This window comes from Bufo bufo, chromosome 4 (genome assembly GCF_905171765.1).
Source record: "Bufo bufo chromosome 4, aBufBuf1.1, whole genome shotgun sequence".
In the NCBI taxonomy this organism is placed as follows: domain Eukaryota; kingdom Metazoa; phylum Chordata; class Amphibia; order Anura; family Bufonidae; genus Bufo; species Bufo bufo.
Genome location: NC_053392.1, coordinates 456,290,837 through 456,314,895, shown reverse-complemented (window position 1 = coordinate 456,314,895; position 24,059 = coordinate 456,290,837). Strand labels below are relative to the sequence as shown.

Sequence of the window (24,059 nt, the reverse complement as noted above, 5' to 3'; positions counted from 1 at the left end):
CATTAGCTTGTCCAAGTTGGCTGTGGACAGGCGGCTGTGCTTGTCTGTGATAACGCCCCCTGCCGTGCTAAACACACGTTCAGACAATACACTGGCTGTAGGGCAGGCCAGCACCTCCAAGGCGTAAAAGGCAAGCTCAGGCCATGTGCCCAATTTGGAGACCCAGAAGTTGAAGGGGGCAGACCCAGTGGTGTAGCTAGAAATGACTGGGCCCGCAGCAAATTTTTGAATGGGGCCCCCCTCCCCCAGAAATTTCTTTTTGCAACCCCTTCCTTTCATGCCACCCCCATTCCTGTGGCTACTAAAGATCGGTCTCTCAGACCAGCTGTTCCATACAGGGAGTGCAGAATTATTAGGCAAGTTGTATTTTTGAGGATTAATTTTATTATTGAACAACAACCATGTTCTCAATGAACCCAAAAAACTCATTAATATCAAAGCTGAATATTTTTGGAAGTAGTTTTTAGTTTGTTTTTAGTTTTAGCTATTTTAGGGGGATATCTGTGTGTGCAGGTGACTATTACTGTGCATAATTATTAGGCAACTTAACAAAAAACAAATATATACCCATTTCAATTATTTATTTTTACCAGTGAAACCAATATAACATCTCAACATTCACAAATATACATTTCTGACATTCAAAAACAAAACAAAAACAAATCAGTGACCAATATAGCCACCTTTCTTTGCAAGGACACTCAAAAGCCTTCCATCCATGGATTCTGTCAGTGTTTTGATCTGTTCATCATCAACATTGCGTGCAGCAGCAACCACAGCCTCCCAGACACTGTTCAGAGAGGTGTACTGTTTTCCCTCCTTGTAAATCTCACATTTGATGATGGACCACAGGTTCTCAATGGGGTTCAGATCAGGTGAACAAGGAGGCCATGTCATTAGATTTTCTTCTTTTATACCCTTTCTTGCCAGCCACGCTGTGGAGTACTTGGACGCGTGTGATGGAGCATTGTCCTGCATGAAAATCATGTTTTTCTTGAAGGATGCAGACTTCTTCCTGTACCACTGCTTGAAGAAGGTGTCTTCCAGAAACTGGCAGTAGGACTGGGAGTTGAGCTTGACTCCATCCTCAACCTGAAAAGGCCCCACAAGCTCATCTTTGATGATACCAGCCCAAACCAGTACTCCACCTCCACCTTGCTGGCGTCTGAGTCGGACTGGAGCTCTCTGCCCTTTACCAATCCAGCCACGGGCCCATCCATCTGGCCCATCAAGACTCACTCTCATTTCATCAGTCCATAAAACCTTAGAAAAATCAGTCTTGAGATATTTCTTGGCCCAGTCTTGACGTTTCAGCTTGTGTGTCTTGTTCAGTGGTGGTCGTCTTTCAGCCTTTCTTACCTTGGCCATGTCTCTGAGTATTGCACACCTTGTGCTTTTGGGCACTCCAGTGATGTTGCAGCTCTGAAATATGGCCAAACTGGTGGCAAGTGGCATCTTGGCAGCTGCACGCTTGACTTTTCTCAGTTCATGGGCAGTTATTTTGCGCCTTGGTTTTTCCACACGCTTCTTGCGACCCTGTTGACTATTTTGAATGAAACGCTTGATTGTTCGATGATCACGCTTCAGAAGCTTTGCAATTTTAAGAGTGCTGCATCCCTCTGCAAGATATCTCACTATTTTTGACTTTTCTGAGCCTGTCAAGTCCTTCTTTTGACCCATTTTGCCAAAGGAAAGGAAGTTGCCTAATAATTATGCACACCTAATATAGGGTGTTGATGTCATTAGACCACACCCCTTCTCATCACAGAGATGCACATCACCTAATATGCTTAATTGGTAGTAGGCTTTCGAGCCTATACAGCTTGGAGTAAGACAACATGCATAAAGAGGATGATGTGGTCAAAATACTCATTTGCCTAATAATTCTGCACGCAGTGTATGTTTTCTACACTGTCTATACTGCCACTGTATATAATTTCATTGTGTAATATTGTTAAGAGGGCCCTGACAAAGTCTTTTAGTCCTCCTCCTCCTGGATGGGCCCCTTCTGGGTCAAGGCCCCAAGGCAGCCGCTTCCCCTGCAGCTACGCCCCTGGGCAGACCCATCAGTCAGTACGTGTAGGCGTGTGCACACATACGGTTCCACCATGTTGCTGAAATGCTGCCTCCTGCTAAGACGTTCCATATCAGTTGGTGGTGCTGGTTGTTGTGGCATGCTGACAAAGCTTTTCCACATTTCGGCCATGCTAACCCTGCCTTCTGAGGTTCTGGCGGTGACCCAGCTGCGTTAGCGACTTCTTCCTCCTCCTCCTCTGCCTTCGCCTTGTGCTTCCACTGAGCCCCCAGTGTCAGGTGTGAATGCCATCAGCAGTGCGTCTACCAGCGTTCGCGTCTACTCAGCAGTCGTTGCGCAGGCACTGCAGCATGTAGTCACTCATGTGTGCCAGGCTGCCCAGAGGCAATGACAAGCTGTCCTCTGTGGGAGGTGTATCGTCTGTGTCCTCTGTATCCCCCCAGTCACGCTCCAGTGATGCTCATGAGCTACTTTGGGTGCCACGCTGCTATGAACACGGCTCCTCCTCCTCCTCCAGAACTGTGCCCTGGCTGGACAATTGTGTACCTGGCCTATGTTGGTGCAGGAACCCACCCTCCGAGCCACTTGTATATGACTGGCCTTAGAAGTTAAGGGTAAGTCATGTATATAGTTTTGTTTGTTTATTTAGTTTATCTGCCATATAGTTATGTAAATATGTTTATAAGTAAATTTGCAAATAGTGTGTGAATGGGTATGAATGAGTGGTTTGAGTGAAAGGGAGGGGGGTGTAGGGTGGAAGGTTGGTCGGGTTAATTTTCTCTTGTGGAAATGTTCCTTGTATGGTTTATTTTACGATTTATAATAAGGCCTCATGCACACGACCGTTGTGTGCATCCGCGACCGTTGTTCCATTTCCCGTTTTTTTTCGCGGACCCATTGACTTTCAATGGGTCCGTGGAAAAATTGGAAAATGCACCGTTTGGCTTCTGCGTCCGTGATCAGTTTTTCCAGTCCGTGAAAAAAATATGACCTGTCCTATTTTTTTCACGGACAACGGTTCACGGACCCATTCAAGTCAATGGGATCCGTGTCCGTTTTTCCTATCATTTTCAATGCAAACTTGACTTAGTTTTTTTTTTCACTTTTCATGTCCGTGGATCCTCCAAAAATCAAGGAAGACCCACGGAAGAAAAAACGGTCACAGATCACGAAACAACGGAAATCCGTTTTACGGACCGCAAAAAAAAAACGGTCGTGTGCATGAGGCCTAAAAATTCCTGATAATCGTGGAAATGTTACCCAACAATCTAACCGACAAATTTAAGAAAATGATTTGCAGCTCAGGCCGCAGGGGTCCTTGATCGCCAATAAAAGTGAATTTGTCCCCCCACAATCTAAGAGCTGGATTTACTGAATTGATTTTCACTGTCAGGTGTTCAGGAATTTCTGCACCACCAAATTCAGCACATGCATCAGGCAAGAGATGTGCGTCAAACCGGCTAGTCCCAGAGCTGCTACGAGATTTCGCTCATTATCGCACACCACCAGGCTGGGCTTGAGGCTCAGTGGCACCAACCACTCATCGGTCTGCATGGTGTGGGGTTTCTCCCCCAAACAGATGTGTTTCAAAACAGCCTGCTGTCGTTTCCCCCTGGCTGTGCTGAAGTTGGTGGTGAAGGGTTACGCTGAGCGGATGAGGAGGTGGTAGAGGAGGAGGAAGCGAAGTAGGAGGCAACAGGAGGCAAAGAGAAATGCCCTGCAATCTTCAGGGGCGGAAGGACATGCACCAAACTGCTATCCGCCTCAGGCCCAGCCGCCACTACATTTACCCAGTGTGCTGTTATTTTAGTGCCCAAAAGTTCGGGTCCCCATTGACTTCAATGGGGTTCGGGGTCAAGTTCGTGTCCCGAACTCAAACTTTTTTGCGAAGTTCGGACGAACCCGGTGAACCCGAACATCCAGGTGTCCGCTCAACTCTAATTGCAATTCATCTTGTCACTCTTCATAACAATATAGAGTGAATACAAATTGCCACCATAAAAACTGAAGCAGCAAACTTTGTGAAAACCAACACCACAACTATATTCTGTGAAAAATACTTTTCTGCAGTATTCCACATCCTCATTTCAGCTTTCTTGTGTAGACTGGGGCAAATCAACAGAAAAAAGTCCAGGCAGCATGTCTACATGCAAATCATTGAAAACTATATATATCCCTAACCTCAGCATCTACCACTCTATCCTATGCTGTTCATATAGAGTATCATAGGAGACCTGACAAAGCCACTTTAAATATTGCATGTGTATGTTGGATAATTCATTTCTACACAAAAAGCCAAAAATATATTTACAACACAAGTAAATACCTGTATATTAAGGTGCTGTTAAGGTCAAGTGTTTCACTGGTGTAATCACTGAGTATGAATGGAAAAACAGGATACTGCATTAAGTCATTGAATGATCGTCCAGCATGTTTATTCAAGTGAGTTAGATATTCAAAGTTGGTTATCTGCCCAGAACACCAGAGTTGTGTTAAAGCCGTAATGTTTCCATATTCCAACAGATTAGGAAGATAATTGGTCAATATGTTCTGATACACATCATCTCGAACCTTAAAAGAGAAAAAAAAATTGTTAATATTTTAGAAAGTTATTTAAACATTTCAACATGTGCAAACATGAAAAAAAAACTGTGCAATAAGTAATGAATAAAAGAAGTGGATCAGCACTTGCCCTTTGATGATAATAATTCTTCACTTTATTGCCATAAATAGAATACAGGCAATGTGACGCGTTTCGGCTAAACAGAATTTTACAAACAAGCAGCATGCTTGTTTGAAAAAAGGCTGTTTAGGCAAAAAGCGTCACATTGCCTGTATTCTATTTATGGCAATAAAGTGAAGAATTATTAGCATCAAAGGGCGAGTGCTGATCCACTTCTTCTACTTGGATGTATGGAGCTGCAACCCAGGATACGAGCACCACCACCTTCTTCCAGAGTGCCGACTGATTATTTTTACAATAACTAATGATAAAGGGAGACTTTTGTTGCACCCAAAGGAACCTATCAATATATTTATCTGAATGTTTCCATTTCTCCATTTTCACTGTCCAGCCCTTGAACCTCATCCCAATATTCTTCTTCTCTGTTTGTGTATATTTCTGTGTGATAATGTGTTGCCCCCAGGAACAACAAATAACATCAGCACAGTGAGCAATCACTGGGTGACTGGATGATATAACCCTGAGTATGGTAATGTCTCTACTGCGTTGACAGATTTGAGCTGTCACAGTCATGTGGATAACATGTCAATATGCAAAGAGGAATACAAGGAATGGTGGTGCACCAGAGAACAATCAGTTAGGTACAGATGTAATAGAGATAACACTCAAACTTTTAACTCATCGTGATATCCTGTAACAAAAGCCATTGAAAAGCAACTGAAGGTGCTTGCTCTTACTGAGCTTGCTACAATAAGTGGCTTGTGTATAAGTGGAATTAACCCATTCATGCATTAGGATGTAACTTTACAACTAAATCACAAGTAACTTAGTGCATTTTGACATACAGTCACTCCGAAACTGCATACCGGGGCTGAAACACCATAAAGAGTCACAGCCCTGGAGTTTCCACTCTCCCTGGGGGCAGAGACACCGGAGAAGCCGGCAAGTGACCAATCAGAGTGGTCTGCAGACTAACCAATCAGAGCACTTTAGTAAGAAAATGCCGGTTTCAGGCTGTTATCTCCACGCTGGAGACCCCCACTATGCCCCCTTGCCCCTGATGACTACTGGCCCCCCATATGCCCCCATTGTCCAACAGATTGTCCCCAATGTCCCACTGCAGCGTTTTCTTTTTGACGGCTGTGATGGCAGCGGCTCAGGAACAGAGCCTTTGCCATCAGCATTGAGTGTCAGCTGTAACTTACAGTCAGCAGGCGCTCACGGCATCCATGTGGTTGAGAGGGGAGGAGCTCCTTCTCTCTTCTATCGGGCCGCCGCTGCTGTGATTGCAGCGGCCAGATGGTTACCATGGCAACCGGACGCCTTACAAAAGAGTCCGGGCTGCCATGTAGCCAAGCCTGATCAGACCCTGAGGGTCTGATCAGTTGTGGTGTAAGTGTAAAACTGACAATACAGTGCATTGCAATAGAGGACTATTGCAATGCACTATATAGCCATCAGGCCCACTGGTTCTTCAAGATCCAATTGGTTCTTGATAAAAAAAAAAAGTGTAAAAAAATAAAAGTTTATATAAATTACCCACCTCAGCTCCCCTAGCTTAAACACCCTTAATGACCAGACCACTTTTTACACTTCTGCACTACACTACTTTCACAGTTTATTGCTCGGTCATGCAACTTACCACCCAAATGAATTTTACCTCCTTTTCTTCTCACTAATAGAGCTTTCATTTGGTGGTATTTCATTGCTGCTGACATTTTTACTTTTTTTTGTTATTAATCGAAATTTAACGAAATTTTTGCAAAAAAATTACATTTTTCACTTTCAGTTGTAATTTTTTTTTAAAAAAAGACATCTATACAGTGGCGGAAATAATTATTTGACCCCTCACTGATTTTGTAAGTTTGTCCAATGACAAAGAAATGAAAAGTCTCAGAACAGTATCATTTCAATGGTAGGTTTATTGTAACAGTGGCAGATAGCACATCAAAAGGAAAATCAAAAAAATTACTTTAAATAAAAGATAGCAACTGATTTGCATTTCATTGAGTGAAATAAGTATTTGAACCCCTACCAACCATTAAGAGTTCTGGCTCCCACAGAGTGGTTAGACACTTCTACTCAATTAGTCACCCTCATTAAGGACACCTGTCTTAACTAGTCACCTGTATAAAAGACACCTGTCCACAGAATCAATCAATCAAGCAGACTCCAAACTCTCCAACATGGGAAAGACCAAAGAGCTGTCCAAGGATGTCAGAGACAAAATTGTAGACCTGCACAAGGCTGGAATGGGCTACAAAACCATTAGCAAGAAGCTGGGAGAGAAGGTGACAACTGTTGGTGCGATTGTTCGAAAATGGAAGGAGCACAAAATGACCATCAATCGACCTCGCTCTGGGGCTCCACGCAAGATCTCACCTCGTGGGGTGTCAATGGTTCTGAGAAAGGTGAAAAAGCATCCTAGAACTACACGGGAGGAGTTAGTTAATGACCTCAAATTAGCAGGGACCACAGTCACCAAGAAAACCATTGGAAACACATTACACCGCAATGGATTAAAATCCTGCAGGGCTCCCAAGGTCCCCCTGCTCAGGAAGGCACATGTGCAGGCCCGTCTGAAGTTTGCCAATGAACACCTGAATGATTCAGAGAGTGACTGAGAGAAGCTGTGGTCTGATGAGACCAAAATAGAGCTCTTTGGCATTAACTCAACTCGCTGTGTTTGGAGGAAGAAAAATGCTGCCTATGACCCCCAAAACACCGTCCCCACCGTCAAGCATGGGGGTGGAAACATTTTGCTTTGGGGGTGTTTTTCTGCTAAGGGCACAGGACAACTTATTCGCATAAACGGGAAAATGGACGGAGCCATGTATCGTGAAATCCTGAGCGACAACCTCCTTCCCTCTGCCAGGAAACTGAAAATGGGTCGTGGATGGGTGTTCCAGCACGACAATGACCCAAAACATACAGCAAAGGCAACAAAGGAGTGGCTCAAGAAGAAGCACATTAAGGTCATGGAGTGGCCTAGTCAGTCTCCGGACCTTAATCCAATCGAAAACCTATGGAGGGAGCTCAAGCTCAGAGTTGCACAGAGACAGCCTCGAAACCTTAGGGATTTAGAGATGATCTGCAAAGAGGAGTGGACCAACATTCCTCCTAAATGTGCGCAAACTTGGTCATCAATTACAAGAAACGTTTGACCTCTGTGCTTGCAAACAAGGGTTTTTCCACCAAGTATTAAGTCTTTTTTTGTTAGAGGGTTCAAATACTTATTTCACTCAATGAAATGCAAATCAGTTGCTATCTTTTATTTAAAGTTATTTTTTCGATTTTCCTTTTGATGTGCTATCTGCCACTGTTACAATAAACCTACCATTGAAATGATACTGTTCTGAGACTTTTCATTTCTTTGTCATTGGACAAACTTACAAAATCAGTGAGGGGTCAAATAATTATTTCCGCCACTGTATATACATTTTTCTCTAAATTTATTGTTCTACCTGTCTTTGATTAAAAAAAAATGGTTTGGGTAAAAGTTATAGCGTTTACAAACTGGAACAAAAATGTGAATTTCCGCTTTTTGAAGCAGCTCTGACTTTCTTTGTCAATTTTATTTTTATTAAACAGCAAATCAGAAGAAATGTAAACATACATTTATGCACATTTCAGGATGAGTACAAACATGTCCAGAGCATATTTGACAGTATAATGCATAGGATACATAGGACATATAAAGTGCAAATCTTCAAGGCAAAGTCATCTAGAACCAGCTGAATTGACATTTGACATGTGACCTAAGGTAGGTAGGTCAAATGAACATATAAGGAGAGGGGGGGGGTAGGTGAGAAGGGGGAGGGATGAATGTGTCCTTAGAACTGGACAGATACGGTCGGAGGTTGTTAAGATATCTTTTGGTGTCTTTTGATGATTCCAAAGGGAGAGAGAAGGCTAAGCACCCTCTGTACTCACTAATGTGTCAGTCCTATCTGAGGGACATTCTCAAGGTTGTCTGTCAATTGAAAATTACTAAGACGTTGGTGTATCGATCGCGTATCTATATGCAATCCAGGGGGCCCATAACTTCTTGTGCTTCTCGTGTGCCCTAAGTTCCCAGCCCGCAAGCTCTTCCATACGATGCACATGATCTAGTTTGCTTAACCACTGAGAGGTGGTGGGGGGTTCTTTACTCAGCCCCTTTTGGGGGATAAGTAGACGTGCAGCCTGAATCAAGTGTGTGACCAGTTTGTTCCTTGATGGCGACAATTCTTTTGTTGGAAGCCATAAAAGAACCAACATTGGAGTTAATGTCAGGTTAGTGTTTAGAATTTTATTAATGGCCCGTGAGATGTCATCCCAATATCCTCTTATTTTGGAGCATGACCAAAAAATGTGTAGAAGAGTGCCACTCTCCTCTCCACACCTCCAACACTTATCATGATCGCTCAAACCACTGAGAAATAGTTGCTTGGGGGTAAGGTACCACAGCTCTGACTTTCTGAGCACCTGTCATGTTTTCTGAGGTTCTACAATGCCCAGACAGTAGAAAACCCCCACAAATAACCCCATTTCGGAAAGTAGACACCCTAAGGTATTCGCTGATGGGCATAGTGAGTTCATAGAACTTTTAATTTTTTGTCACAAGTTAGCGGAAAATAATGATTTTTTTTATTTTTATTTTTTCCTTACAAAGTCTCATATTCCACTAACTTGTGACAAAAAATAAAAACTTCCATGAACTCACTATGCCCATCACAAAATACCTTGGGGTGTCTTCTTTCCAAAATGGGGTCACTTGTGGGGTAGTTATACTGCCCTGGCATTTTAGGGGCCCTAATGTGTGGGAAGTAGTTTGAAATCAAAATGTGTAAAAAATGCCCTGTGAAATCCGAAAGGTGCTCTTTGGAATGTGGGCCCCTTTGCCCACCTAGGCTGCAAAAAAGTGTCACACATGTGGTATCGCCGTACTCAGGAGAAATTGGGCAATGTGTTTTGGGGTGTCATTTTACATATACCCATGCTGGGTGAGATAAATATCTCGGTCAAATGGCAACTTTGTATAAAAAAATGGGAAAAGTTGTCTTTTTCCGAGATATTTCTCTCACCCAGCATGGGTATATTTAAAATGACACCCCAAAACACATTGCCCAACTTCTCAAGAGTACGGCGATACCACATGTGTGACACTTTTTTGCAGCCTAGGTGGGCAAAGGGGCCCAAATTCCAAAGAGCACCTTTCGGATTTCACAGAGCATTTATTACACATTTTGATTTCAAACTACTTCTCACACATTAGGGCCCCTAAAATGCCAGGGCAGTATAACTACCCCATTTTTTGTCACAAGTTAGTGGAATATGAGACTTTGTAATAAAAAAAATCATCATTTTCCGCTAACTTGTGACAAAAAAGAAAAAATTCTAGGAACTCGCCATGCCCCTCACGGAATACCTTGGGGTGTCTTCTTTCCAAAATAGGGTCACTTGTGGGGTAGTTATACTTTTCCATTTTTTTATACAAAGTTGGCATTTGACCAAGATATTTATCTCACCCAGCATGGGTATATGTAAAATGACACCCCAAAACACATTCCCCAACTTCTCCTGAGTACGGCGATACCACATGTGTGACACTTTCTTGCAGCCTAGATGCGCAAAGGGGCCCAAATTCCTTTTAGGAGGGCATTTTTAGACATTTGGATCCCAGACTTCTTCTCACGCTTTAGGGCCCCTAAAATGCCAGGGCAGTATAAATACCCCACATGTGACCCCATTTTGGAAAGAAGACACCCCAAGGTATTCAATGAGGGGCATGGCGAGTTCATAGAAATTTTCTTTTTTTGGCACAAGTTAGCAGAAATTGATTTATTTATTTTTTTCTCACAAAGTCTCCCTTTCCGCTAACTTGGGACAAAAAGTTCAATCTTTCATGGACTCAATATGCCCCTCAGCGAATACCTTGGGGTGTCTTCTTTCCGAAATGGGGTCACATGTGGGGTATTTATACTGCCCTGGCATTTTAGGGGCCCTAAAGCGTGAGAAGAAGTCTGGAATATAAATGTCTTAAAAATGTTACGCATTTGAATTCTGTGAGGGGTATGGGGAATTCATGTGAGATTTTATTTTTTGTCACAAGTTAGTGGAATATGAGACTGTAATAAAAAACAAAAAAAAAAAAAAAAAAATCAATTTCCGCTAACTTGTGCCCAAAAAATGTCTGAATGGAGCCTTACAGGGGGGTGATCAATGACAGGGGGGTGATCAGGGGTGATCACCCCCCTCATTGATCACCCCCCTGTAAGGCTCCATTCAGACGTCCGTATGTGTTTTGCGGATCCGCGGTGTCCGTGTTTTGCGGATCCGCAAAACACATACGGACGTCTGAATGGAGCCTTACAGGGGGGTGATCAATGAAAGGGGGGTGATCAGGGAGTCTATATGGGGTGATCAGGGGTTAATAAGTGACAGGGGGGGTGTAGTGTAGTGTGGTGCTACTTATTACAGAGCTGCCTGTGTCCTCTGGTGGTCGAGCCAAGCAAAAGGGACCACCAGAGGACCAGGTAGCAGGTATATTAGACGCTGTTATCAAAACAGCGCCTAATATACCTGTTAGGGGTTAAAAAATCGCATCTACAGCCTGCCAGCGAATGATCGCCGCTGGCAGGCTGTAGATCCACTTGCTTACCTGCAGTTCCTGTGAACGTGCGCGCGTTCACAGGAAATCTCGCGTCTCGCGAGATGACGCACGGATGCGTTCAGGAGGAATGAATCGACCGCCGGTCGGGAAGCGGTTAAAAAATAAAATTATGGGGCGAATACTAATGAAGCGCTCATTACTACCGGAGGACCGGGAAGCGGTGAAAGATCTGTACTCATTGCTTCCTGGTCCTCGGCTGTCGGCTGTGCAGGGCTGCGCACAGCGTGAAGGCGCACTGTGACCTCACACTGTGCGCACCAGCTCACAGCGCAGCAGATGGAAGAGGAGGATGACCGAGCGCAGGCGGTGAGGAGCGGCGGCGTCCAGGAGCAGGAGAGATAAGTCTTTTTTTATTTTATTAAACAGGCTTCTGGGGGCATAATGGCTGATGGGGGCTAATGAGAGGAATAATGGGGCATAATGGCTGCTGGGGGCTAATGAGAGGCATAATGGGGGCTAATGGCTGCTGGGGGCCTAATGAGATGCATAATGAGGGCCTAATGGCTGCTGGGGGCGTAATGAGAGGCATAATAGGGGCTAATGAGGCATAAGGGCTGATAATGGGGGCTAATGAGAGGCATAATAGGGGCTAATGAGGCATAAGGGCTGATAATGGGGGCTAATGAGACATAAGGGCTGATAATGGGGGCTAATGAGGCAGAAGGGCTGATAATGGGGGCTAATGAGGCAGAAGGGCTGATAATGGGGGCTAATGAGGCAGAAGGGCTGATAATGGGGGCTAATGAGGCAGAAGGGCTGATAATGGGGGCTAATGAGGCAGAAGGGCTGATAATGGGGGCTAATGAGGCAGAAGGTTTGATATGGGGGTGAATGAGAGGCATGGGGCTCTTACCTGAGGTCTGATTGGGGGTCATTTACATAGGGGTCTGAGCTGACGACTGATTGGGGGTCTGATTTGAAGTCTTATTGGCGTCTTATTAACATTGGGGGTCTGATTGGGGCTGTCAGCTGAGGTCTGATTAACATGGGAGAGCTTGAGGCCTTGGTAATGGAGAAACATATAGATGTAGTTGGAGTTGCTGAGACATGGCTGAACTCTTCTTATAATTGGGCTGTAAATCTTCAAGATTTTACACCGTTTAGAAATGACAGGGCTAACCACAAAAGGTGGTGGTGTATATCTGTATGCTAGGAATGCACTGGCTTGTGCAAGGGGCTGGCTTCCAGGAAACTGACCCTCTTTTCAGCTATTCTCACTTGGTGAGGAAAGCTCTCTTGGACTCGCAGTGTCTGCAGTGCACTGCGGCTACACCGCTTAATCTGCAATGTTCCAACTCGCTGGAATTCAACATTTCACATGTTCAAGCGTCTGTATGAGCAGCGGAAAGACATGAATGATTTGGCCATGCACCAGACCGCCTCAGCAGGGAGCATGTGTTGTTTGCAGGTCGAGCAGAGGCAGCTCATGGCGTTCATGTTGCAGTTGTCCCTCATACCTCTCACAGGTATTTTTTAAGAAACACAGACACTCATGCAACAGGTGGAGGAAGAACAGCTAACGCATCTTGCTGTCCGCCCTGTAGCTGTTTGGGACCTACAATGAGAAACTTTCATGGAGGAGGGGAAAGAGGTGCTGCCACTTGAGGAGGTGGAAGAGAAGTCGGAGGAGAAAGCAGATGATCATTATGACGGTGACACCGGCTATGACACCCAATCGTCTCAGCGGGGGATGGCGGTGGAAAGAATTGGCTCCTCGGGCACAGTGGCCAGAATGAGGACCTGCAGACTAGATTGCTTACACTCAGTGATCGCTTGTGGACTGTCTTCAAGCGTCCCAGCACAGGCGGTCAGGAAGACATCACCGTGCCCTCCTGCGCCAGGTCATCACATCTTCTCACGAGACCCGGCGCAGGAGGTCACGGGGAGGTAATTGCTATCTCCTGTGCCGCTCTACTGCTTCATAGGCTTCAGGTCACTAGCCTGAAGCCTATGAGGCTGAACTGAGGGGACGGGAGCCATAGGCCCACATTGAAATTCCTGCTCCCTGGTGCCCCCTGGACTTTTGCGCCCGAGGCAACGGCCCCCCACGCTACACCACTGGCAGGGATAGCACTGCTGCAGCAAGACACTTTCTCTGCCAGGAATGTCAGATCCAGTAAGGAGGGGAAAAGGAGAGTAGGGCAGACCAGACAGCTGCTTTTAGGAGATAGGGTGATCTGTGACAAAAAATGGGATCATCAAAAAAGTTTATTGTCTTCCTGGAACTCAAGCTCAACATTTCATGGATCGGGTTAGATTACCGAAGGAGCTGATTAAGATGAAGTGGTCATGGTGCACATTAGCACAAATGACTAAGTTAGACATACCACAAGCCACACCAGAAAAGCAATAGGATATTATGGGGTTATAGTGGGTCAAACAGGTGGTTCAGGAACTAGTGTACAAAGAAGGGGTTTGGGTTCCTGGAGAACTGGACTGACTTCTCAGTTGTCTACAAGCACTATAATAGGGATGTGCTGCACCTCAGTGGGAAAGGTGCAGCTGTTTTGGGGGAGAAGGCGACTAGAAGGTTGAAGGAGCATTTAAACTTGAGGGGAGGGGGGTAATTACACTATAGGAGGAGAAGATAGTTCCATAAGTAATGGAACTGGGGGTGGAATGGAGGGAGGGACTAGAACAGTTCATAAGTAAAGATGTATTGCAAAAGGTTATCCAGGAATTGATAGTGATGAACTATCGTTTATATAAGTCATCATTGTCACACTGGTGGGGGTCGGGGCCCCGCTGATCAACTATTTCAAGGAAGCCGTAGCAATCAATGGAGCTCTGGTCAGTGCTGCAGGATCCTGGCAGCTTACCAAGCACAGCACCCTACACTCTATTGTGGCTGTGCTTGGTATTGCAGCTCAGACCCATTGGATTGAATGGAGCTGAGCTGCAACTAGGCAATGTGACTGATGTACGGTGGTGCCATATAGCCAGGGGTCCCGGGAGTCAGACCCCAAACTATCTGATATTGATGTCCTATCCACTTTAATTCACAGTGAAAATGTTATCATACATGGCCCCATTAAGCAAAGTGAATATAACGTGTCCTATTCTTGTCCGTTTTGCAGATCGTGTGGAATGATTACTTACTGAAACTGTACAAGGAACTACAAACATTCATGTATTTCCCTGGAACTGTAATTTTTTCTCATTTATTTTCTAATTAACAAATACAGTGTAATTAATACAATGCTATTACCTTTGTATTGACAAAAGCCAGCAACAAGGTTCTCCCATTTGTCAGAAAAATTTCGACAGCATTATCACATAACTGCCACCAGCGCTTGTGTACTTCTTTTATTTCTTCGTAAGTCCAGGAAAACGATGCAGGTTCTGATTCCCCAAGGAGTGCCTGCAAAAAGTACAAACTTCAGTGGTTTGTATACTTTAACAGAGAAAGTAAAGTGGACCTGTCACATTAAAGAGGCTCTGTCACCAGGATCAATCCTATTAAACCGAACATACTGCCTGGTTGGGCTCATCATGCTGATTAAAACTGTACCTTTCTTTTGTCTGTATGTTAAACAGCTACAGAGAAATCTGTGTTTTATTCATATGCAAATGAGCAACTGGAGCACCAAGAGGCGGGGCTGAATCATCTGAGCACTGCTATGTAAGACCCCCTGTGCTCTGCACACTCCCCTAGATTGAGAGAGCAAGATATCATGCTGAAGGCAGAGCTGTGTCGTGGCTTATACATATCTACTGTATATATGTGTATTATCAGTGCCGTATTCAGATAAAATATGGCCCTGGGAAAAATCAAAAGTGGGGCCCCAAATCTTGTAATAATGCTCAAACAACACAGTTACATTCTGTAGATTCCGGGCGTTCCTCACAGATTTACACCTCAAAGCCACACATACACAGATCTGCACCCTCATGGCCTCAAAATACGCCACATGCCCCCTCCCTCACAGGAATGAGTTCATCTCCCTCACAAAAATCTACAACAACAGAGTGGGTCGTTATACAACATGTACCCCAGGACTGCACTGCACCCCACTAGACCCTCTCTCACCCGCCCGCTTGGAGGCATACATAACCCCTCTCTCCCAAAGTACCTCCACGAGCTCCAGTGTCCTTGCAGAAACAAACATCTGTCCTATACACATTTGGCCATCCGCCATAAATTAATGGCGCATGTGGGGTCTTTAAAGATGGTGCCCGCTCTGGAGCAGAGCGGGTGCCATTGCAACCGGGTGTCTGCTGTACAAACATAGAATGTGTCGGCAGATAAGAACCATTTGGCCCATCTAGTCTGCCCAATATACTGAATACTATGAATAGCCCCTGGCCCTATCTTATATTAAGGATGGCCTTATGCCTATCCCATGCATGCTTAAACTCCTTCACTGTATTTGCAGCTACCACTTCTGCAGGAAGGCTATTTCATGTATCCACTACTCTCTCAGTAAAGTAATACTTCCTGATATTACTTTTAAACCTTTGCCCCTCTAATTTAAAACTATGTCTTCTTGTAGCAGTTTTTCTTCTTTTAAATATTTTGTTGATTCCCTTTATGTATTTAAAAGTTTCTATCATATCCCCTTTGTCTCGTCTTTCTTCCAAGCTATACGTGTTAAGGTCCTTTAATCTTTCCTGGTAAGTTTTATCCTGCAATCCATATACTAGTTTAGTAGCTCTTCACTGAACTCTCTACAAAGTATCAATATCCTTCTGGACATATGGTCTCCAGTACTGCCGCACAATACTCCAAATGAGGTCTCACTAGTGCTCTGTAGAGCAGCATGAGCACCTCCCTCTTTCTACTGTTAATGCCTCTCCCTATACACCCAAGCATTCTGCTAGCATTTACTGCACTTATCAACATTACATTTTAGTTGCCAGATTTTTGACTATTCCTCTAGTTTTCCAAAATCCTTTTCCATTTGTTGTATCCCTCCAGGAACATCAACCCTGTTACAAATCTTTGTGTCATCAGCAAAAAGACACACTTTACCATCGAGGACTTCTACAATTTTGCTGATAAATATATTAAACAATATGGGTCCCAGAACAGATCCCTGAGGAACCCCACTGGTAACAAGATCATGATCTGAATATACTCCATTGACTACAACCCTCTGTTGTCTGTCCCTCAGCTACTGCCTTATCCATTCAACAATATGGGAGTCCAAGCTCAAAGACTGCAATTTATTGATAAGCCTTCTATGTGGGACAGTATCAAAAGCATTACTGAAGTCTAGATAAGTGATGTCTACTGCACCTCCGCCATCTATTATTTTAGTCATCCAATCAAAAAAAATCAATAAGATTAGTTTGACATGATCTCCCTGAAGTAAACCCATGCTGTTTTTCATCTTTCAATCCATGGGATTTTAGATGTTCCACAATCCTCTCCTTAAGTATGGTTTCCATTAATTTCCCCTCTACTGATGTCAGGCTTACTGGCCTATAGTTACCAGATTCCTCACTACTATCTTTCTTGTGAATGGGCACAACATTTGCAAATTTCCAATCTTCTGGGACGACTCCTGTTACCAGTGATTGGTTAAATAAATCTGTTAATGGTTTTGCTAGTACACCGCTAAGCTCTTTTAATAGCTTTGGGTGTATCCCATCAGGCCCCTGTGATTTATTTGTATTCATTTTAGACAGATGACTTAGAACTTCTTCCTCTGTAAAGACACATGCATCAAAAGATTCATTAGTCTTCCTCCCTAACTGAGGTCCTTTTCCTTCATTTTCCTTTGTAAAAACTGAACATAAGTATTCATTAGGGCAGTCAGCTAGTTCTTTATCTTCTTCCATATACAGTACAGACCAAAAATTTGGACACACCTTCTCATTCAAAGAGTTTTCTTTATTTTCATGACTATGAAAATTGTAGATTCACACTGAAGGCATCAAAACTATGAATTAACACATGTGGAATTATATACATAACAAAAAAGTGTGAAAAAACTGAAAATATGTCATATTCTAGGTTCTTCAAAGTAGCCACCTTTTGCTTTGATTACTGCTTTGCACACTCTTGGCATTCTCTTGATGAGCTTCCAGAGGTAGTCGCCCGAAATGGTTTTCACTTCACAGGTGTGCCCTGTCAGGTTTAATAAGTGGGATTTATTGCCTTATAAATGGGGTTGGGACCATCAGTTGCGTTGTGGAGAAGTCAGGTGGATACACAGCTGATAGTCCTACTGAATAGACTGTTAGAATTTGTATTATGGCAAGAAAAAAGCAGCTAAGTAAAGAAAAACGAGTGGCCATCATTAGTTTAAGAAATGACGGTCAGTCAGTCTGAAAAATTGGGAAAACTTTGAAAGTGTCCCCAAGTGCAGTCACAAAAACCATCAAGCGCTACAAAGAAACTGGCTCACATGCGGACTGCCCCAGGAAAGGAAGACCAAGAGTCACCTCTGCTGTGGAGGATAAGTTCATCCGAGTCACCAGCCTCAGAAATCGCAGGTTAACAGCAGCTCAGATTACAGACCAGGTCAATGCCACACAGAGTTCTAGCAGCAGACACATCTCTAGAACAACTGTTAAGAGGAGACTGTGTGAATCAGGCCTTCATGGTAGAATATCTGCTAGGAAACCACTGCTAAGGACAGGAAACAAGCAGAAGAGACTTGTTTGGGCTAAAGAACACAAGGAATGGACATTAGACCAGTGGAAATCTGTGCTTTGGTCTGATGAGTCCAAATTTGAAATCTTTGGTTCGAACCACCGTGTCTTTGTGAGACGCATAAAAGGTGAACGGATGGACTCTACATGCCTGGTTCCCACCGTGAAGCATGGAGGAGGAGGTGTGATGATGTGGGGGTGCTTTGCTGGTGACACTGTTGGGGTTTTATTCAAAACTGAAGGCATACTGAACCAGCATGGCTACCACAGCATCTTGCAGCGGCATGCTATTCCATCCGGTTTGCGTTTAGTTGGACCATCATTTATTTTTCAACAGGACAATGACCCCAAACACACCTCCAGGCTGTGTATGGGCTATTTGACCATGAAGGAGAGTGATGGGGTGCTGCGCCAGATGACCTGGCCTCCACAGTCACCGGACCTGAACCCAATCGAGATGGTTTGGGGTGAGCTGGACCGCAGAGTAAAGGCAAAAGGGACAACAAGTGCTAAGCATCTCTGGGAACTCCTTCAAGACTGTTGGAAGACCATTTCAGGTGACTACCTCTTGAAGCTCATCAAGAGAATGCCAAGAGTGTGCAAAGCAGTAATCAAAGCAAAAGGTGGCTACTTTGAAGAACCTAGAATATTACATATTTTCAGTTGTTTCACACTTTTTTGTTATGTACAGTTCCAAGAAAAAGTATGTGAACCCTTTGGAATGATATGGATTTCTGCACAAATTGGTCATAAAATGTGATCTGATCTTCATCTAAGTCACAACAATAGACAATCACAGTCTGCTTAAACTAATAACACACAAAGAATTAAATGTTACCATGTTTTTATTGAACACACCATGTAAACATTCACAGTGCAGGTGGAAAAAGTATGTGAACCCTTGGATTTAATAACTGGTTGAACCTCCTTTGGCAGCAATAACTTCAACCAAACGTTTCCTGTAGTTGCAGATCAGACGTGCACAACGGTCAGGAGTAATTCTTGACCATTCCTCTTTACAGAACTGTTTCAGTTCAGCAATATTCTTGGGATGTTTGGTGTGAATCGCTTTCTTGAGATCATGCCACAGCATCTCAATCGGGTTGAGGTCAGGACTCTGACTGGGCCACTCCAGAAGGCGGATTTTCTTCTGTTTAAGTCATTCTGTTGTTGATTTACTTCTATGCTTTGGGTCGTTGTACTGTTGCAACACCTATCTTCTGTTGAGCTTCAACTGGTGGACAGATGGACTTAAGTTCTCCTGCAAAATAACTTGATAAACTTGGGAATTCATTTTTCCTTCGATGATAGCAATCCGTCCAGGCCCTGACGCAGCAAAGCAGCCTCAAACCATGATGCCCCCACCACCATACTTCACAGTTGGGATGAGGTTTTGATGTTGGTGTGCTGTGCCTCTTTTTCTCCACACATAGTGTTGCGTGTTTCTTCCAAACTACTAAACTTTGGTTTCATCTGTCCACAGAATATTTTGCCAGTACTGCTGTGGAACATCCAGGTGCTCTTGTGCAAACTGTAATGTGCAGCAATGTTTTTTTTTTAAACAGCTGTGGCTTCCTCTGTGGTATCCTCCCATGAAATCCATTTTTTGTGTTTTATGTATCGTAGATTCGCTAACAGGGATGTTAGCATATGCCAGAGACTTTTGCAAGTTTTTAGCTGACACTCTAGGATTCTTCTTCACCTCATTGCAGTCATCTTTACAGGACAGCCACTCGTAGGGAGAGTAGCAGCAGTGCTGAACTTTCTCCATTTATAGACAATTTGTCATACCGTGGACTGATGAACAGCAAGGCTTTTGGAGATACTTTTATAACCCTTTCCAACTTTATGCAAGTCAACAATTCTTAATTGTAGGTCTTCTAAGAGCTCTTTTGTGCGAGGCATCATTCACATCAGGCAATGCTTCTTCTAAAAGCAAACCCAGAACTGGTGTGTGTTTTTTATAGGGCAGGGCAGCTGTAACCAACACCTCCAATCTAATCTCATTGATTGGACTCCAGTTGGCTGACACCTCACTCCAATTAGCTCTTGGAGATGTCATTAGTCTAGGGGTTCACATACTTTTTCCACCTGGACTGTGAATGTTTACATGGTGTGTTCAATAAAAACAGGGTAACATTTAATTCTTTGTGTCTTATTAGTTTAAGCAGACTGTGATTGTCTATTGTTGTGACTTAGATGAAGATCAGATCACATTTTATGACCAATTTGTGCCGAAATCCATATCATTCCAAAGGGTTCACATACTTTTTCTTGCAACTGTATATAATTCCACATGTGTTAATTCATAGTTTTGATGCCTTCAGTGTGAATCTACAATTTTCATAGTCATGAAAATAAAGAAAACTCTTTGAATCAGAAGGTGTGTCCAAACTTTTGGTCTGTACTGTACCTTCCCTTCTTTTGTTTTTAATTTTGTAATTCCTCGTTTTAATTTTCTTTTTTTCATTTATGTATCTGAAGAATGTCTTATTACCTTTTTTTCACTGACTGAGCAAATTTCTCTTCTGCCTGTGCTTTAGAAGCTCCTATAACTTGCTTGGCCACTTCTGCTGAGTACCATAGTGGTCTCTTCCTTTTTTGCATTTACTGACAAGCCTAATGCAATTATCTGTTGCCTTCAATAGTGCCACTTTTAAGTAGTCCCATTTCTCCTGGACTCCATTGAAACTGTTCCAGTCTTAGAGGGACTCGTATACCACTAATCTAATTTTAGAAAAGTCAGTTTTTCTAAAATCTAAAACTTTTGTTTTTGTGTGCTGTGACTCAGTCACTGTACTTATAGTAAACCACACTGACTGGTGATCACTAGATCCCAAGCTTTCCCCTACAGTAATATCAGGTACCAAATTCCAATTTGTGAATACTAAATCTAAAATGGCCTCCTTCCGGGTTGGCTCCTCAACTACTTGCTGTAGAGATAATCCCAGTAGGGAATTTAGAATATCTGTACTTCTGGCAGAACTAGCTATTTTGGTTTTCCAGTTTACATCAGGAAGATTAAAGTCTCCCATAATGATAACTTCACCTTTCAATGTCATTTTAGTTATTTCCTCAACTAGTAGATCATTTAATGCTTTGACTTGGCTAGGTGGTCTATATATCACACCTACACAAGTTACCTTATGATTATCAAGCTGCAACGTAACCTAAATTGACTCTAAAATGGTCTCACTAACTTGTATTAGATTTGATTTTAAGCTATTTTTATCTTATCACTCTTTTGCCCCCCTTTCCTAGTTTAAATGCTCCTTAGCAAATACTTGGGTTCAGACACCATTCACCAAGCCATACATTGAATTCCTTAATGCGCATTTGCCTGTCATGCTGAAGGTTATGCACAGGCAAAACTGCAGAGAATGAAACAGTCGATGCAACCTCCCGTATATCATTACCAAGTGTGTGAAAAGCTTTCTTCACCTTTGAAACCTCATTACAAGCCAGATCATTTGTCCCAAGATGGACAATAACATCCACCTCCCTTTCCTGCTTTGCTTGCTTAACAATATTAAGGATACGTGACCTGTCCCTACTAGCAGTAGCACCAGGGAGACATCTCACAAAACCATTTTCCTCAAACTTCACACCTCTTATGATAGAATTGCCCACCAACAGCTGCTTACTATCAGTCCTCACCTTATCATTTTTGTCTTTGGCTGCAGTCTTGCATACCTTAGGCATAGGAGATGATTGTTCCTCACCCACTGTGCCTGAGCCATCCTCCATGTTGCTCTTGCACTCTGAAAGTGCTGCAAATGAATTATGGGGAACCACAGACTGTGGGACATGTCTTCTATCAACAACTCTTAGGCCCCTTTCACACGGGCGAGTATTCCGCGCGGATGCGATGTGCGAGTTGAACGCATTGCACCTGCACTGAATCCTGACCCATTCATTTCTATGGGGCTGTGCACACGGGCGGTGATTTTCACGCATCACTTGTGCGTTGCGTGAAAAACGTAGCATGCTCCTCTTTGTGCGTTTTTCACGTAACGCAGGCCCCATAGAAATGAATGGGGTTGCGTGAAAATCGCATGCATCCGCAAGCAAGCACGGTTGCTAGGTGACGATCGGGATGGGGACCCGATCATTATTATTTTACTATGCATTCTGTACAGGGGCGTACATAGAAATCACTGGGCCCCATAGCAAGAATCTAAATTAGGCCCCCATTCCCCTTTTATAGCCCCTCCCACTACCCATTCCAGGCCTCTCTCTTTGTTCCATGAACTATGTTTGCTGCTGCGTTTTATAATTTATGCACCAGGGCCGGATTGGGATTACAAAACAGGCCTGGCAGACAAAAGAGGTATAATTGATGCAGTGTGTACAGATGTATAGAATATATACAGCAGTGTACTGATATATGAGGTACAGGGTATAATATATGCAGTGTGTACAGGTATATAGTATATACAGCAGTGTACTGATATGTGAGGAAAATAGTAACATAGTACATAAGGCCGAAAAAAGACATTTGTCCATCCAGTTCGGCCTGTTATCCTGCAAGTTGATATGGTATAATATATGCAGTGTGTACAGGTATATAGTATATACAGCAGTGTATTGATATGTGCAGTACAGGGTATATTATATGCAGTCTGTACAGATATATAGCATATACAGTAGTGTAATGTGAGGTACGAAGTATAATAGATGCAGTGTGTACAGGTATATTGTATATATAGCAGTGTACTGATATGTGAGGTACTAGTTATAATAGATGCGGTGTGTACAGGTATATAGTAAATATAGCAGTGTACTGATATGTGAGGTATAAATTACAGCTCGTACCTCACATATCAATCCAATACTGTATATACAATATACCTGTACACACTTCATCTATTATACCTCGTACCTAACATATCAGTACACTGCTGTATATACAATATATCTATACCCACTGCATATATTATACCTCGTACCTCACATATCAGTACACATCAATATATATTATATATCTGTACATATTGCATCTATAATACTGTTTAATATATGCAGTGTGTGTGTATGTATATATATATATAGATGTGAGGCATACAAGGTATAATACTGTAGATGCATTGTTTATAGAAATATGTGGTCAGTTATGCATTATGGTCACTGTGTGGGAGGTACATGAGGTAGTGGTCACTGTACCTGTCTGAAGTATTATACATGAGTGTGCAATCAGTAAAAACAGGGCATGGGGCGTAAATGACAAGAAGTGGAGGACCTCCTCTTACCACTCCATTCCAGTCTGTATGGATCAATGCAGAGCTGATTGTGAACTTCTAATACTTACTGTTAGGGGTTGAAGGACCTGTGATGATGTCATCACAGGTCCTGGCAGATAAACCTTTCAAACCTAGGAACTACACCATTTTTGGTGCAGTTCCTTTGCTAGATCCTGCAGAACCTGTGATGCTGAAGATTATGTCATCACAGGTCCTGGCAGATGTACTGTTCTAACCTGGGAACTACACTTTACACTGTGCAGTTCCCTTACAGGACCTGTGATGACATCTTCAAAGGTCCTTTAGCTTTAGAAAGATAGACAGGAGCAATTAGGGGGTGGGGCCTCTCCTCCACTGCGGGCCCTCTTCCTCACGGGCCCCATAGCAGCTGCGTGGTCTGCCTATATGGTAGGTACGCCACTGATTCTGTATTAAGAATGCTATTATTTTCCCTTATAACCATGTTATAAGGGAAAATAATACAATCTACCCAGCACCTAACCCAAACTTCTGTGAAGAAGTTCGGGTTTGGGTATCAAACATGCCGATTTTTCTCACGCGACTGCAAAACGCATTACAATGTTTTGCACTCGCGCGGAAAAATCGTGCATGTTCCCGCAACGCACCCGCACCTTTTCCCGCAACGCCCGTGTGAAAGAGGCGTAAGTCTACCAGAACCTGCAGTAACCCATCTTCCATTTCAAGGGGGCCTATGTGGCAGTGGCATTTCTAGGGGGCCTCTGTGGCAGTGGCCTGCTGTATGAGGCCAATGTCCACGATCTGCAGTAATGCTGACCTAGACATTCAACCACTCAGATGCCGTGGTCAAATGTCACCACGGCATCT

General features: G+C 43.4%; 1 protein-coding gene across 2 annotated transcripts in view; it reads right to left on the bottom strand.

The window, feature by feature from the left end:
• LYST (lysosomal trafficking regulator) overlaps positions 1-24,059 on the bottom strand; it is a 736,927-nt gene that overhangs the window by 123,062 nt on the left and 589,806 nt on the right. For both annotated transcript variants that reach the window (XM_040429442.1, XM_040429443.1), the window contains 2 exons: positions 14,582-14,734; positions 4,362-4,606 (listed from right to left, as the gene is read on the bottom strand). In XM_040429442.1, coding sequence (XP_040285376.1) covers positions 4,362-4,606; positions 14,582-14,734 — 398 coding nt within the window. The remainder of the gene's footprint in view (positions 1-4,361; positions 4,607-14,581; positions 14,735-24,059) is intronic.